Source organism: Aythya ferina, assembly GCF_964211825.1.
Source record: "Aythya ferina genome assembly, chromosome: Z".
NCBI classification, from domain to species: domain Eukaryota; kingdom Metazoa; phylum Chordata; class Aves; order Anseriformes; family Anatidae; genus Aythya; species Aythya ferina.
The window spans coordinates 9217985-9234137 of NC_140299.1; the positions used below are offsets into that span (position 1 = coordinate 9217985).

The 16153-nt window shown below is 60.3% G+C and overlaps 2 protein-coding genes across 4 annotated transcripts; one reads left to right on the forward strand and one right to left on the reverse strand.

Moving 5' to 3' along the window:
• Positions 1 to 2120: 2120 nt before the first annotated feature.
• On the reverse strand, positions 2121 to 4367 carry SIGMAR1 (sigma non-opioid intracellular receptor 1). Its single transcript, XM_084505075.1, has 4 exons — positions 4195 to 4367; positions 3724 to 3924; positions 3501 to 3593; positions 2121 to 3271 (listed from the first exon to the last, which is right to left on the reverse strand). Exons 1-4 carry the CDS (start codon positions 4340 to 4342, stop codon positions 3045 to 3047), a joined length of 669 nt encoding a protein of 222 aa, XP_084361201.1. The 5' UTR covers positions 4343 to 4367; the 3' UTR covers positions 2121 to 3044.
• A 109-nt stretch (positions 4368 to 4476) lies between these two features.
• Positions 4477 to 12414, forward strand: GALT (galactose-1-phosphate uridylyltransferase). 3 transcript variants are annotated; one of them, XM_084505074.1, is made up of 11 exons: positions 4477 to 4547; positions 4956 to 5125; positions 5215 to 5290; positions 5373 to 5421; positions 5605 to 5734; positions 5983 to 6039; positions 6357 to 6479; positions 6565 to 6697; positions 6963 to 7046; positions 7140 to 7294; positions 11214 to 12414. In XM_084505074.1, exons 1-11 carry the CDS (start codon positions 4508 to 4510, stop codon positions 11352 to 11354), a joined length of 1158 nt encoding a protein of 385 aa, XP_084361200.1. In that variant the 5' UTR covers positions 4477 to 4507; the 3' UTR covers positions 11355 to 12414. The 3 variants fall into 3 exon arrangements, with proteins under 3 accessions (XP_084361200.1, XP_084361198.1, XP_084361199.1); XM_084505072.1 differs by lacking the exon at positions 4477 to 4547 and having other exon boundaries at positions 4566 to 5125; XM_084505073.1 differs by lacking the exons at positions 4477 to 4547; positions 11214 to 12414 and adding an exon at positions 7379 to 9009 and having other exon boundaries at positions 4574 to 5125.
• The last annotated feature ends 3739 nt before the right edge of the window (positions 12415 to 16153 follow it).

Sequence of the window (16153 nt, forward strand, 5' to 3'; positions counted from 1 at the left end):
GGGCAGCACCCGACCCCGCAGGGCCCCCGGGCGCTGTTTATCTTTGCACAGGAGATAAAGCAGCTGTCGGCCATCCCGTGCCGGGGCTGGACAGCTGGAGCTCGCCCCAACCCATCCTCTCCTGCCGTGGCAGCGACCTCCCAGCACTTGCCAGCCCCCCCAGGCATCAGTTTATGGGCCGAGGCTCCTGCACGAGCTGCCTCTGGGAGCTACGCCCCAGTCTCCTGTTTGGGGGAGATAATGGGACCACAGGGCCAGCAGCCCCCCAGGGATCACTCTGCAGGTCCCCGTGGATCAGGGCTGCACCCAAGGGTGGTGGGTTGCACCCATCCCCTCTGCATAAGGAGCCAGGGATAATTTGTGGGGTGCAGCATCCCCCTCACCCCAGGTGAGGCCACCACGGGGACCTGACCCAGTTGTCCCTGTCAGGGCTGTGTCCCCAAAACCCTCCTGCTCGGCCTCGTTGTGCTGCCGGGGCCCGGTGATGCTCCTAGGTGGAGAGAAAGAGAAATCCCCCAGACAAACGGGTATCGACGGGCGCGGTGGAGGCGGCGCGGATAGATACTGTAGGTATAGACGGGCATGGCAGACAGCAGAGCAGATTGAGAGATACTCGGAGCAGAGAGATACCGCAGGAGGAATCGGGAGATAGATCCTGCGGGCTGATCAATACCCGCTGCGTGCGGAGGGACAGCAAGATAGAGCGGGCTGCGGGGGGACGGTGTTGGGTGGGCAGCGAAGTGCATTTGTCCTGGCCGTGGCTCCGGGGAGATGCTGCTCCAGCTGGAGCTGGACCTGTGTGGCCGAGTCTCCTTGTCCATCTCTGGCCACCCAGAGAGAATCTGTGCTGCAGCTGGGTTTCAATGGGTGAACGCCCATCCCATGCCGTGCCTCAGTTTTCCCATGTGAACCAAATCGGGGCAGGCTGCGGGGAGCTGGGTCAGGCTGGCACGGACAGGTCCCAATGAGGACACTTGGGGACAAGGAAGCAGACACAGCAGGAGCCTGTGGGACACAGCATGGCCAGCACCCACCTCTCTCCTGATGGTCACTGGGGACATCCAGCTGCTCGGAGACAGGCTGCCCTGAAGGAAAGGGGCTGCTTTTGGTGCCCTGGCACTCCTGGCACTGTCCCCACTCCGCACTGGGATGGGGACAACCCCTCCTGCTGCAGCAGAGCTGCTGGCTCCCAGCCCAGCCCCATATCCATGCCACTTGCCCAAGCCCCCCGAGCTGCCCACTTCTTCTGCCAGGCACATCCAGGGGGGACGAGGGCACCCCCAGAGCAGCCCCAGACCCCCCGAGCTGAGGAGGGAACCCCCGCCCACGATGGAGTTATTGACACGGGCGCTACGGAAAACACTGCTGAGATTGTTCACACTAATGTTATTTAGCAGCAATATTTCCGTAATAAAAGAAATCAATGGGCAAGAGAAAAGACCTGTCCAGAGCTTTGATTTTCTCATTTTAATGGCATACTTATTTACTCCCACCAGCGTGCCCATCGGATTTTCATTACGCGGCCTTCGCTGTAAGTGGAGCGGTATTGATACGAGCTGCTGAGTTAGCGCCTTCCCGCGCGGGCCGGCGCAGGATCACTCATGCTCCCCGACAGGCCCGCAGGAACCCTGGCACGCACACAAACACACCCCTGTGCACGCACACACACCTCAACACACCCCTGTGCACACACAGACACACACCTATGCTCTTGGGCTGTGCATGCGTGCACCCTACAGAGGCACGCACAGCGCTCTCCTATGTGCACACGCACAGATTTGTGCAAACGTGCCCAAGGTGTGTGCACACGCTTGTTCTCACCGTATGGATTGGTGCACAATTGCTCTCCATATATCCCAGTGTGTGCACACACATCCTGGCCATACCCCCCTGCAAACATTTACCTGTCTGTACACCCACACCTGTGCACGCCCAACCCACGCACACCTGTGCACCCACCGAGTACCTGCTGTGCCCGTCTCACACCCATGCACGTTATCCTGCTCCCCACACACTCACCCCTGTCCCGCTGTGCCCCTCTGGGGACACCCAGCTGTCCCTAGAGGCATCCAGACCCTGCCCCATACCCCATGGCATGCTCCAGAGACTTCCCGGGCAGGTGGGATGAAGACGTTTATTACTGACATCTTTTTTCGGGTAGCAAATTAAGACGTAGCCCGCGTGTGGGGCTGCTGGTCGGCAGGACGAGGGCACTATGGGGAGTGGGAGGAGGAACATGCTACAGGCCCGGTGGCCAGGACACACTCACACACGCACACACGCACGTAATTTTGGCAACAGCACGGAGGTGAAAGCCCTCCACCGAGCAGCGAGCCCGCGCGGGTCCGGCGTCAGGCACGGGGCTGCGAGCAGGGTCCGTACCCCAGCTCGGCCAGGGAACCCGATGGGCCTCGGGCAGGGGAAGCATTTTGAGGGGCAAAGTCCCATCCTGAGCTGATTTGGGGGTTCGGGCACCCGCAGACACTAGGTACGTGCACAGCCTGGAGGCCACGCTCGGTTAAGGCGACAGACGGTGGCTGTCCCCCCTGGGAGGACAGCGGGGGGTGGGTGGGAAAGGGACCCTCCTCCAGCCCCCATATCCCCGGGGAAGACGACACACTGGGGCTAGGGGCCAGCCCAGGACAGACCTCCAGCGCAGAGGCCGGGTATCCCCTGGCTGCCTGGGGGTCCCGGCGCAGAGCCCCCTGGTGCCATGGGGACACTGCGTGCTGCCAACCCATGTCCATGGGGATGAGAGCCAGGGCAGGAGCTGCCAGCTGGACGCCGTGCTCTGTGCTGACTGCAGCCACGGCAGCTCGCCAGCCCAGCCAGGACACCAGCAACCTCCCGTCCGACCTCTGCCGAGGCTGTTTGGGGCCGGCTTTCCCCGTGCACCCTGCCCCGAGGGGCACAGGGCAGCCCGGCTTGCACCAGCATCCTCATCCCCAGGTTTTGGGACCTGCGGCCTGGAGAGGAGGAAGAAGGAGGAGGAGGAGGAGGAGCAGGGGGGAGGAAGGCTGGCGGGGAAGCCCAGCCGGCCGGGCTCAGCACCCCAAGGTGCTGATGAAGGCGCTGGCTTCCAGGAGCAGGCCCTTGGCGTAGACGCGCAGGGTGTAGAAGAGGGTGAGGAAGTCCTGAGTGCTGAAGAGGGTGTCAGCCAGGGCGAAGGCAAGCGTGGAGGGGATGAAGCCCCGGCCGTACTCCACCATCCAGGTGCCCGCGCTCCACTGCACCGACGTGGCCTCTCCCGCCTGGTGCACGATGGTGTCCCCTGCCAAAACACACAGGAGGGTGGCATTGCTCCCGGCGGCCGTCCCACGTCTACGAGGAGCTGTGTGGGGCCAGGCCCTGCTCCACACACCCCTGCCCCTCCCCATTCTTTTGCACCAGGGCTACTGGCACCCAGGAAGGTGTTGGGGAGCTGGGGTGCCTCACCCCGAGCTCCTGGCTGTGCCAGCTGGACGGAGGCAGCTCCGTGACAGCCCCCTCCGTGTGCTTACCGGGATAGTAGATCTCACTCCTGGTGGTCCCCTCCTTCCACTGCCGGAAGGTGCCCGAGATGACGGTGTCGGAGATATCCGCCCAGTACCGACCTGCGGAGGGCACAGCACCGGCTCTGAGCATCCCTGATGAGGACGGGAGGGATGCCAGCCCCGGGGGAAGGATGGTGCCAGCAGGAGCAGGGCTCACAGACCTCGGAGAAACCCTTCTTTCCCCACCTACCCGAGTGTCCCCCGGTGTCAACGGCCGTCCCAAAGAGCAGCACGTACTCGGTGAGGGAGGCGTGCAGCAGGCACATGGAGCCCATCCAGCCGCCCGCGTTCACGAACACCCACTGCAGGTCCTCGTCGGGCAGGATGTGGCCCGGGTGCTTCTTCCGCAGCTCCACGATGATCTTGGAGAACGCCAGCTCATGGTCCAGCCCTGCGGCAGCACATTAGATGGGTTAGATCCCATCTAATCCCTTACGACCCCATAGCCAGCCGTGGGATCCCAGCGCATCCCTCGGGGGCAGGGGGGGGGGTCTCCCTGTGCCAGCCCTCCCCCATCCCTGCTGTTTGGCACAGCACCCATCCTCACACCACCTACAGGGCAGCCAGCGGGACCCCAGCGACCCTGCCCCACCGATACCACCACCACCACCCCCTCCCCATCCCCGACGGACCCAGCCCCTGCCGCCCCCCCCAAACCTACCCGCGTGGTGCCGGGCGAGCTGGGCGATCTCGCCGGGCTGGAACTCGTACCTCTTGCAGGCCAGCCAGCCCCGCAGACCCTGCAGCAGCAAGGCCAAAGCCCCCAAAGCCAGCCCGACCCGCAGAGCCCACGACCCCGACACCCCCATGGCTGCGGCCCCGCTCCGCCCCGGGACCGCCCCGTCGAGGCTCCGCCGCCCCCCGCCCGCCTGCGCCGGCGCGGAGGGGAGGGACCGGGGAGGGGACGGGGAAGGGAAGGGAAGGGAAGGAAGGGCTGGGGAAGGGCCCACGGAGGCTTCCGGGGTGGTGGAGGCATGGAGGAAGCCGGAGGGGGACGGGGGTTCAGTGCCAGCGGTACGGCGGGGGGAAAGGAGGGGGCGTGCGAGCTCCACGCGTGGACCCCCGCACCCTGCTCGTGTCCCCCCGCTCCCTAATCGTCTGTCCCCCCCGTCGCCCACTTGTGCCCTTCTGCGCCCCACGCGTGTCCCCTCCACCCCCACGCGTGTCCCCTCCACCCCCGTGTCCCACTCGTGTCCCTGTGTGCCCCACTCCTGCCCCCCGTGCATGCCCCTCCGCGCCCCACTCGTGCTCCCCTGCATCCCCACGTGTGCCCCCCGCACCCCTCTCGTGCCCCCTCGCATCCCCCCTTTATGCCCCCCTACACCCCGCTTGTGATCCTGCACACCCCAAAGTGCATCCCCCGCACCCCACTCGTGTCCCTGTCACCGTGGGTGACCCCACGGCCCCCCGCTCACCCCGCAGAGCACCAGCACTGCCGCCACAACCCGCTGCGGGACGAGTGGGTGCTGGTGTCCGCACACCGCGTCAGGCGGCCCTGGCGGGGGCAGCTGGAGCAGCCCCCCACCGAGGACGTGCCCCGATGGGACCCCGCCAACCCCCTCTGCCCCGGGGCCACCCGGGCCAACGGCGAGGTACTGCCGGGCACCCCGACACCCGCACCCTGTCCTCTGCCTTGTGTCCCCCCCCCCCCCGTGACCCTAATTTCTTCCCCCTCCTGCAGGTGAACCCCCACTACGAGGGCACTTTCGTCTTCCCCAATGACTTCCCTGCGCTGCAGCCTGATTCCCCCTCACCCGGTAAGTCCTGGGGGGACAGCGGGGTGTTGGGGACCCCCTGGTCCTTAGGGGATGGGCCCTCCCAGCTCTCTGTCCCCCCCAGGTGACAGCGACCACCCCCTGTTTCAAGCAGCAGCCGCCCGGGGTGTGTGGTGAGTACTCGGGGTGGGGGGGGACACGGCTGTGACATCCCTGGGACGAGCAGGATGGAGCCCGCTCCCTTTTTGCTTTCCTGCACACATCTTCTCGGGTTTTTGGGGTGCTGTGCTTCCCCAGCAGGGCCACGGGGGTCCCTGGGGGTCCCCAGGGCGCCCCACATACGTCCCTTTCCGCAGCAAGGTGATGTGCTTCCATCCCTGGTCCGACCTGACGCTGCCCCTCATGTCGCTGGCGGAGATCCGCGCCGTGATCGACGCCTGGGCAGAGCTGGCGGCCGAGCTGGGGGCCTCCTACCCCTGGGTGCAGGTCCGTGGGTGACGGGGTGCCCCTCTCCCTGCCCCATGGGTGGGTGCCCGGGTAGCTCCCAGGGTTGGGACCCCGTGGCTGGGTGTGTGTCCCTTGTTCCTGCTTTGCCACCCCTCCCCGAGTCCGTCCATGTGGGTTGAGGGCTCCATGCCCCTGCCACGCTCATCCTGGTGTGCTGGGGACACCGAGGTGGCTGGCAGCGGGGACACGGGTGCTGGCATCTGTCCCCTGCTCTCCTCCTCCTGCAGATCTTCGAGAACAAGGGGGAGATGATGGGCTGCTCCAACCCGCACCCACACTGCCAGGTGAGGCTGCCCCCACGGCGTTCACCCTACGGCACCAAACCCCTGGGATTTGCGACCGCGAATCCTCCCTGCAGTGGGGTGCCCCCCAGCCGGTGCCCGTCCTGTCCCCTCTGCTTTGGGGACCGTCCCTTGCTGCCACTCGTCGCACTGCCCACCTGGTGGCAGCACGGACCTGCGGATGAGCGGGGTTTGGGTTTTTCTCTGGGGGGAGGCGTGAGCCCAGAGTTCCCCGGGGGGATATTTTGGGGTCTGCGGGTGGGGTGATGGAGCAGGCTCGTTGGGGACAGGTGACGCAGCATCCCCCATGTCCCTGCCAGGTGTGGGCCAGCAGCTTCCTCCCCAACGAGGCGCGCCTGGAGGAGCAGACACAGCGGCAGTACCGGGACCGGCACGGCGTGCCCATGCTGCTGGAGTACGCCGAGCAGGAGGCTCGCCGCAAGGTGAGGAGGTGGCTCTCGTCCCGTTGTCCCCTGCTGTGGGATGTCCCCGTCCCCGGGTGGCTCCCTGGAGCTCCGTGTCCCGCAGGAGCGGCTGGTGGTGGAGAACAAGGACTGGCTGGTGGTGGTGCCCTACTGGGCCACCTGGCCCTTCCAGACCCTGCTGCTGCCCCGCCGGCACGTCCTCCGCCTGCAGGACCTGTGTGACAGCGAGAGGGACAGTGAGTGGCCCTGATGTCCTGCCCCACGTCTCCTGGGCTCGGTGGTTTTGGGGAGGAAGGCCCATGGGTGCTGGCAGGGGGCCTGTGCTCCTTTTTGGGGTGACGAGGGGCGCGGCGCTCCATGCTCTCGGGGTGCTGTCTGCATGGATGGGGAGCAGGGATGTGGCTGGTGCATCCCTCCTGCTTGTCACCGGTGTCCCCCCAGCCTGGGGGGGGTTGTCCTGGCCAGCTGGGGGTGTGACACCCTGCCCACCCCCCCGCCCAGGCCTGGCCTCCATCATGCAGAGGCTGCTCATCAAGTACGACAACCTCTTCCAAGTCTCCTTCCCCTACTCCATGGGCTGGCACGGTAAGCGTCCCCATCCCTCTGCACCCCCTGGGGGGCTTCATCCCCCTGCGCCCCCATCCCCTGGCACCACAGCTGACCCCCTTTTCTCGTCAGGAGCCCCCACGGGCCCCCACCTGCAGGAGGACTGCGGGCACTGGCAGCTCCATGCCCACTACTACCCCCCGCTGCTCCGCTCCGCCACCGTCCGCAAGTTCATGGTGGGCTACGAGATGCTGGCGCAGGCGCAGCGGGACCTCACCCCGGAGCAGGTGAGGGTGGAGGGGTCCCGCCATGGGGACTGTCCCCAGGACCGGGCACTCGCTGAGCACAACCCCCCCGTTTGGTCCCTGCAGGCTGCAGAGCGCCTGAGGAGCCTCCCCGAGGTGCACTACAAGCAGAGACGACGTGACGGGGAGGGGTGCGGGGTCTGAGGCCGGCTGGGGGTGGTGGGAGCTGAGACCGGTGAGCTCGTGTCACTTCTGAGCCCTCTGTTTTCCCTACTGAGCCTGGTTCCGTTGGGTTTTGGTGCTGCTGGGTGGCTTTTGCCTGTTTGGCTACCCAAATCCCAATCCTGCAGCTCCTGCTGCTTCCAAAGTGAAGGGCTCACACCCTCCTCCCAGTCCAGTCTCACTGGTGGGACTGGGAACGATGCCACGGAGCATCTGCAATAAATCCAAAGAGCAAAGTGCCTCTGCCTGTGCCCTGCTGGCTCCTGGCGCTGTGTGGGGTGTCGCTGGTGCTTTTGGGGTCTCTCTGGTGGGGACCCCAGCTGTTTTGGGGATAATGCTGGGGTCTGCAGGGGGAAGTGCCTGCAGCCCTGTTCTGCTCGTTGCTGTCTCTGCATTGCCTCCTCTTCCTCCCTGGGGGGAGCTCTGGGCCTGTTTGAGCGCTGCAGGCTGGGAGGAGTGGGAAGCAGGAGGAGGTTTTGTGCTGCCCAGGGTGCATCCACCTCTTAGGGCAGGGCTGAGGGATGGCAAACTCTCTGCGTGGATGCCTCCCTGCAGCTGCCGAGGCCAGGAGCTGCTCCTCTTCCTCCTCTTCCTCACCACCTGGGGCTGCAGCCCTCATCCTGCCTGGGTACAAGGGATGCTGGGGGGCCAGCTTGGTGTGGGGCAGCAGCACCCGGTGCCTGGGGTGGGTTGGGGGATGCTTCAGGCAGCTCCACGCTCTTTGCTCCCCCCCTGCAGCCCCTTGCCCTAAGCAAGCCCCCGGGGCTGTGCAGGAGCAGGTCCTGTGATGCCCCATGACTGGTTTTGGGGTTTGCCCCATGGCATGGGGCCGAGCACCACCTGCCATCGCATCCTCACACGTTTTTTTTTTTTAAATCATCACCAAAGAGCCATTCTCATAACTCCCTAACGAGGCCCGTATTGTTGTGAAGGCTGAGAGTGGTCCCGTGGGGGCCAGAAATCTTCCGTGAGCAGGGAGATGTTCTCCTCCTCAGGATGGATTTGCTTCCTCCAAGGCAGCGGCTGGTGGGAAGGGACACGGCCCTGTCTGTGCTGATGCTGTCCCCATCCCATGACACATCCCCCACACTGACCCTCGGGTCCCCAAGGTTTTTGGGAGGAGGCGATTGGGGTAACCCCACCACCGCCTTCATCCCCTCTCCTCCTCCTCCTCACAACAAGTGCATCCGCAGCCACCTCGCCCCTTCCCGGCTCTTCCCTGGCAAAGCGGCGACGAATCAGTTTAAGTGTGGCGATCCAGATTGGGGTAATTAGCCGCTGAACTGGTTGTAACGAAGCTCGTCATCCCCCTGCACACGCAGTTAGCTCTGATTTAATAGCCCACCGGCTCCCAGCCCGGGCCGCCGCGCGTCAGCCCGGGGCCGTAAATGAAACTCGCAGTAAGTCAAGCGGTATTAAACTTTACAGTCGCCGTCTTTAAAAGCGAGACGCTTTCTCCAATAAATCAGAGCGAGTGGGATTGTAAATATCAAGGCAGGATCCGTATTGCTTAATTAAACAGCACCTAATGAACAGCCTGTTTGTTGTGTTGTGATTTAGGATGGGAGCCGGGGCGTGCTGAGGAGCACAGCCCTGCTCGCAGGTAGTGGCTGCTGGAACAGCACTGAGACGCTGCACGGGCTTCCCTTGGTTTAGTTTCAATCTTTTTTCGCCCCCAAAATGTGAAAAAATCAGTGGGGAAGTCAGCTCTAAGCAGGGATGCTCCTGGTGCAAATATCCCGGGGTATTTGTACCCATGGATGCTCCTGGTACAAATACCCCGGTATTTTTAGGTTGTGTGAGGGGGTGGAGAAGCCTGGCAGGGAGAGACGGAGCCTTTCTTGCGGTGTAGGGAGGCGGGGTGCTGGTGCAGCCGGGGATGCAAATGCCCTGCAATTTGTAGGAACCATCGCTGCCGCACTATAAAGCCCCGGAGCCTTTTTATGTTTCGGTAGTTGCAGTCTGGTTGTAATCAGAAAGGCAAAGAAGTGATTTATGGGGAAGAGATGAAACTGGGTGCGGGGCTGAGGGGTGGCTGGCTGCCCCTGGGGGCTGTGGGGACTGCTCGTAGGGACTTGGGGACGGGGGAGACCCCCAGCATCACCACCTCCCTCCAAATCCCACAGCCCCGTGTCCCCAGGGCTCAGCTCATCCCTTTGGTGCCACCTCCCGAGCCCCAAATCCTGCTGCCCCCCCCATCTCCTCATGGCACAGGTGAGACAATAAATAAGGGAAGTTAATCTGTGACCGGAGCGTTTTAATCAGAGAAAAAAAATGTATTAGTGCAGGCCTGCTGGCTCCTGCCAAGTGCACTTTTACTGTCCCTCCTGGTACCGGCTTTATGGCAGTCATTTCATTCCGGTTTTAGTGTTGTTTTTGCCCTTATTGTCGAGTTTCTCCTTGCCTCCTGTTGCCTGTGATTGGATTGATGGAGACAGGGGTTGGGGGAGGAAGGAGGGGAGGGGGAGAGGAAGGAAGAGGAGGAGGAAGGGAGGGAGGAAGGCCCTGTTTCTCCGGGGGGAAGGGAGCAGCCCAAATCCCCGTGTTCCTATCTGAAAGGCACCATCAGGTGCTTAACATGGAAAACAATTTAAAAAGATTTAAGCAGATGCTAAACATCCTCCTGCCCTGCAGCAGGCGGCTCTGTGCTAGGGAGAGACCTGGGATGCCAGGGGAATGAAAAGCAAAAAAGCAAAAAAAAAAAAAAGAAAAAGAAAAAGAAAAACAACTCTGTTTCAGCTGTTGGTACAGCACCCAGCTTGTGCTGGGCAGCATGGAGCATCACCCCCAGGCTCGGCAGCTGCCTTGGCAGGGGTTTGCCAAGGGGCTGAGACCATTTTGGAGCAATTTCGGAGGTGACTTGCCCGTGTCTCCGCCAGCTGGTGTCTATTCCTGGGCTGCTGGTCCCTGAGACCTCCCCATAAGGGATTTCCAGAGACTTGGGGACCGTGGGACCGCAGCCAGGTGTCCAGGCTCCGTGTGTGCTCCAGCAGCCCAGCCCTGTGGGATCTGGTTTGTCATCACCTGAGACATGCAGGTGATCAAACAGCACCACACTGCAGCATCCGCACGGTCAGTAAGCAGTGGATCACCCCAAATTTCCTCTGTGCCCAAGGATGAGGATGGGCAGGAGCCCTCAGGGATGGCACCCTCATAAATCCCCCCCCTGCTTGCTTTGTGACCCTTTACACCCCATCTGCAAATCCCCCCGGGGATCAGGGATGCTGAAAAAGCAAGTGCCCGATTCCGGCTGCTCCCGTAGCATTTCGGTAACAGCAGGACCCTGCTTCATCCCAGACCCTTAGAAGTTCCCGAAATATTGGCACAGGAGGAAAGAGGTGACCCCCAGCCCGTAACCCGTCCCCTGTCCCCCCCGGCAGGGACGAGCAGGCGCATCGGGGCCTCGCCGTGATTGTGATAAAACCTGTGGGACACCAAGGGCATCGCTATGATTTGTGCTGTCTAAATGTTAATCAGAATAATAATGCCTATTGAGACAGCTGTTTTAAAAGGCTGTGATGTCGGAGTAAAAATTCCAATAAAACTCTATTAGCCCTTCCTCGTTACACTAATGGTGCCTGCTGCTAAAAGCCCCCCGCTATAGACACCCGTATTAATGGGCTTATTACAGGAAATAAAATCCGAGGCTGAACATTACAGTGAAGCCTGATTAATTCAGCAAGGTAATCTTTTTTTTTTTTTTCCCTCCTCTCTCCCTTTCCTCCCCCCCACCCTTTAGTTAATGAACGTGCTCCTCGAAGTGCCAACTGTGGAGCCTGACTCAGAGTTTGGTGACGCTTTTAAACTTATTTTGTTGGTGCAGAGGAAGCTCTTTGCTGGCCCCTGGTGTGCATGGAGACTTCCACGGGGACATCCGTGAGACCTGGTGAGAGAGGAAGAGGAGGGCCAGGAGCGAAGGCCCTGCAGTGCTGGGGAAGGGGACGAGGGCTGTCCCACAAGTGGCCCTGGCTTGGTGGCCAGCCCCTCGCTTGTCCCCGGGGCTGTCCCAAGCCCCGTGTGGCAATGCACACAGCGAGAGGCAGAAATCCAGGATGGACACACCGCTGCTCGTCCAGGCTATAAATAACTCCCATAAAATCCTCTTCCCAGCCTTTTTGTGCGCAGCCAAACCCTGCCAATGGGAAAGGAGACGGCATCTATTTTACGGGCGGCTGGAAGCCGGCTTTGCATTTTTCTGGCTCGTGTAATCCCACAGGTACCCTCATTTCTTCTCTTTTTTTTAACAGCCTTTTGCTTCATGTGCCTCCCAGCCAAGTTTAATTATGGCCTCGGCTCTCACTGCCTGGGGAAGGAGAGGGAAAAAGCTGGGAAGGAAAGAGGGGAGAGGGATGGAGGGATGGAGGTGAGGAAGGAAGGAAGAAAAGAAGGAAGGAAGAGAAAGAGAGAAGTGAGGAGAAGAGAAGTGAGGAGAAGAGAAGAGAAGAGAAGAGAAGAGAAGAGAAGAGAAGAGAAGAGAAGAGAAGAGAAGAGAAGAGAAGAGAAGAGAAGAGAAGAGAAGAGAAGAGAAGAGAAGAGAAGAGAAGAGAAGAGAAGAGAAGAGAAGAGAAGAGAAGAGAAGAGAAGAGAAGAGAAGAGAAGAGAAGAGAAGAGAAGAGAAGAGAAGAGAGAAGGAAAGCAGGAGCAGTACCATTTTGTGCCCATCCTGGGAAGCCTGGAGCAATGCTTGGGTCTCAGCCTGGCAGAGACGGCATTCATCAGCCTCAAATCAGCCCTCAGCATCAGTCCCACAGCTCTCCCTGCCCCAGGGTTTGCTGTGATTGCTCCCCATCACAACTTTTTCTGCCCTGATGGGGGGTGCAGGCGATGGGTCCCCGTGGGAGGACGGGCTGGTGAGCGGGGAGAGGAAAACACAGGGGAAGGAAGGAAGGGGAAAGAAAAAAGAAGAAATCAATTTAGCTGCAATAAAGCCTCTTACTGTATTAACTGCTAATCCACAAGTACACAAACACACAGAGGGAGTCCTTGGAATAAAGGCATTTAATTAGGCTGTTTGCTCAACGCCGGCTCTGAAGGGTCTGGCACGACGGGGGAGCAGGCACGGCGGGACGGGGGCGATGCTCGGGGGGCCACCGCTGACCTTCCCCTTTGCTGCAGGTCATGCCACAGCGCTGCCCCCTCCATGGGGGCACGGACCACCCCTCTGGCCATCCCTGGGTCTCTGGGGGTGCCTGGGGCTGAGCGGGTGCCCCCCAGGCTGGGGCAGGATGGCGGGCATCGCGGGGCCGCTCACTCTTTCTTCCTCTCCTTTTCTCGCCTCCGGGCGGGGAGGGGGCTGCAGGGGGGCTATAACTCTTCTCTGCTCCTGTTTGATCTGCCAGCGGGCTCAGCGGGGGGAAGACCCCGTCTCGGCAGGCTGCCCACGAGATAAAAGGCACAGAGGGCCCAGCCAAGACATTTTTTCCACTGCTCCCCCCCCTCCCCGAGCCGTTCGCCCCTTCCTCCATCCCCCCGGTTTTCTTGGCAAAGGACGAAACGGGAAAATGAGCGTACGCCTTTCAAAGCCCTTCTTCTTTCAATATTGAGCGGGGCCTGGATCCCCTTCTGGATGCCGGATTGCTGGCATTCCCGCTCCCCACGCAGCCTAAACTGTAACAGCTGGGGGCTGGGGGTGACAGCCGGGGGCTGCCAGCACGTGCCCCAGATGGGGGCGACCCGGGGGTGGGCCAAAGCATGAAGAAATGAGCTGCCCAAAGCTGACACGGCTCTGCTGTCCCGAGATGCTCGCTGGGATTTGGGAATCCCATCCCGCCCCGAGCGGGGATGCTGAGCACCCCAGGACCCCACAGGGCACAGCCTGCTGCTCCGGGCCCGGCCGAGTGTTTCACTTTAACGTTTTCCAGAGGTTTTCTTTTGATTTCACCCTTTTCTGTTTGATTTTGTTTGAAGATGATAATGATCTTCCATTTCCAAATGAAAAGTCATTTGGCACCCATGGGGGGAAAAAAAAAGATTTATTTTTTCATTTAAAGCTGTTGAAACAGGATAGTTAAACCATCACATGTCTTTTCTTTTTTTTTTTTTTTTTTTTTTTTCTTCCCCCTCAAGGTTTTTGGAAAGAGAAATTCCTCCAAAGTGACCTTTTCTTGGGAAGTGTTTTGATGAACTGGCACTTTTCGGATGAAAAAGCATTTCTGTCCAAAGTGCCTGGTTGTTTCTGAGGCAAAGGGCAGGAGCGGAGGGGCCTGGGGCTGTGGGGAGAGTGGCTGGTGGAGGGAGGAGCCAGATTTTGGGATTTCTCCAGCCATTTGGAGAGGGTGATCCCCCTGGAGGCTGTGTTGAAACACATGGAAGGAGGTAGGTTGCCTTCACCAAAGGCAAGTCATGCCTGAATAATCCAGTGGCCTTCTATGATGGAGTGGCCGCATCGGTGGACAAGGGAAGAGCTACTGGTGTCATCCACCTGGACTTGTGCAAGGCCTGTGGTATGGTCCCCCATGAGGTTCTTTCCACCAAACTGGGGAGGTATGGGTTTGATGGATGGACTCTTAGATGGATAAAGAATTGGCTGGATGGCCAAAGTTATAGTTACGGCTCAATGTCCAGGTGGGAACCAGTAACAAATGGTGTCCCTCAAGTGGAGGCTGGGGGCAACACTATTTAGTGTCTTCATCAGTGACATGGGCACTGGGAGTGGGTGTTCCCTCAGCCAGTTTGCAGATGGCTCCAAGCTGAGTGGTGCAGGTGATACTTTGAAGGGAAGGGATGGCATCCTGAGGGACCTTGCGAAGCTGGGCCTGAGAGAACCTCATGGGGTTCAACAAGGCCAAGGGCAAGGTCCTGCACCTCAGTCAGAGCAATCCCAAATGTCAGCACAGACTGGGTGATGGATGGATGGAGAGAAGCCCTGTGGAGGACTTGGGGTACAGGGGGACAAAAAAATGAATGTGATGTGGTGATGTGTGCCTGCAGCCCAGCAAGCCAGCTATGTCCTGGGCTGAACCCACACAGCGTGGGCAGCAGGGCAGGGAGGGGATTGTCCCCCTCTGCTCTGCTCTCGTGGGACCCCACCTGGAGCCCTGCACCCAGCCCCAGCACAAGGAGGACATGGAGCTGTAGGAGCAGATCCAGAGGCCCTGAGGATGCTCAGAGGGCTGGAGCAGCTCTGCTGTGGGGACAGGCTGAGGGAGCTGGGGCGTTCGGCCTGGAGGAGAGAAGGCTTCAGGAGACCTCACTGCTGCTCTCCAGTCCACAAAGGGAAGAGAAAAGAAAGATGGAGAAAGAAATGCTCCCTGAAGGGCAGCTCCCCCTTCTTTAATTGCATTTGGGCGTCCTCATTTTCTGCTTCCCCACGTGCTGCATGTGCCACGTCACCGCGCTGTTGGTTCGGGTTTATTAACTGGGGTGTCAGGCAGGGGCAGACCAAATGGCTTACAAGAGCCTAAGTGCATCACAGCAACACCATTATCCCTTGCCACCGAATTCATAATCTCCACAAAAAAACTAGAGCAGGCGGATCTAAGAAGCCCTATTCTCCCTATGCCCCCGTGAGCAGGGCACTAATTATTTTACCTTTTGTTATAACTATTAATCCCATCCTCACCAGCTGCCTGTGATTTTACCTGGGATTGATGCTGGGCTGGCTGCACACACGCTTTTAAGCTCCCCACAGCGTGACACAACTCCGGGGGTGTTTTTTGGTGTGTCCCCTTCCTCATGGGGCCGTGGTGGCTGGGGACCCTTCCTGCGGTACCCAGCAGGTGGTGGTCATGTGTAGCGAATTCCTCCCAGCCTTTTCTTATCGGAGGGCTTTAATGGTGTGTTTGATGGCAGGGAGACATTGCCCATCGCTTGTGGGCACCTGCTGCATTGTAAGATATTTCCTTTAACGTTTCCTGAGCTGGGTGCAGGCACTGGCTTCCCTTCTGCTGCTCTCTGGGCCATGTCAGTGCCAGACAGCAGCAATCATCTGGAGGGAAAACAGGCGAAACCTCTTATCACGCCCATGAGTCCAGTTGACACAGTCTTTCCGCTCTCTGATTGTATTTAATACCTCTCATTTCACATCTTTCAACACTTCACAATAGGACCGAAAGCCATAATATCTGTCATAACGCCTGCTCCGAAGAGACGTGCGGAGGTGGCAGTGTCTGGAGAAAAAGGGCAGGTGAAGGCTGGACGTAGGACGTGGGGGACACTGGGGCAGTGGGGGGCTTGCTGCTGGGGGCTTAACACCCCTCGGGGTGTCCCCCCCAGGAGATGGGGACTTGAGCTTCATCTGAGATGTTTGGGGTGCTGTGAGATGCTGTGAAGTGTGGGGGTGATGCTGTTTGGGGTACGGGGGCAGAGAGGAGCATGGGTGGGCTGTGAAGCTTGGATGCCCTCTCCCACCTCTGGGGTTGACAAACAGCCCCTGAGCCCTGACCCAGCACTTTCTGGGTGGATTTGGGGCCAGCTGTTGGCGTCTGGGGGAGAGACTGGGACAGACCTGGGGAAAATTCACTATTTTTCCTTGCTGGAGCTGCTGCCTTGCTGAATGCCAAAGAAACAAGAGAACCATGCTGGAGCTGGAAGAGGAGAGGTCAGGAGCAGGGCTGCTGAAATTTTTGGCTTCAAGCACCCAGGATGGCCAGAGATGAGGCAGACAAGGGCTTGTGGGCTTGGGGAGCTGCAGGGATGGGGCCAGCAGCCACCTGCTTCCCTACAGAGACCGGAGGAATT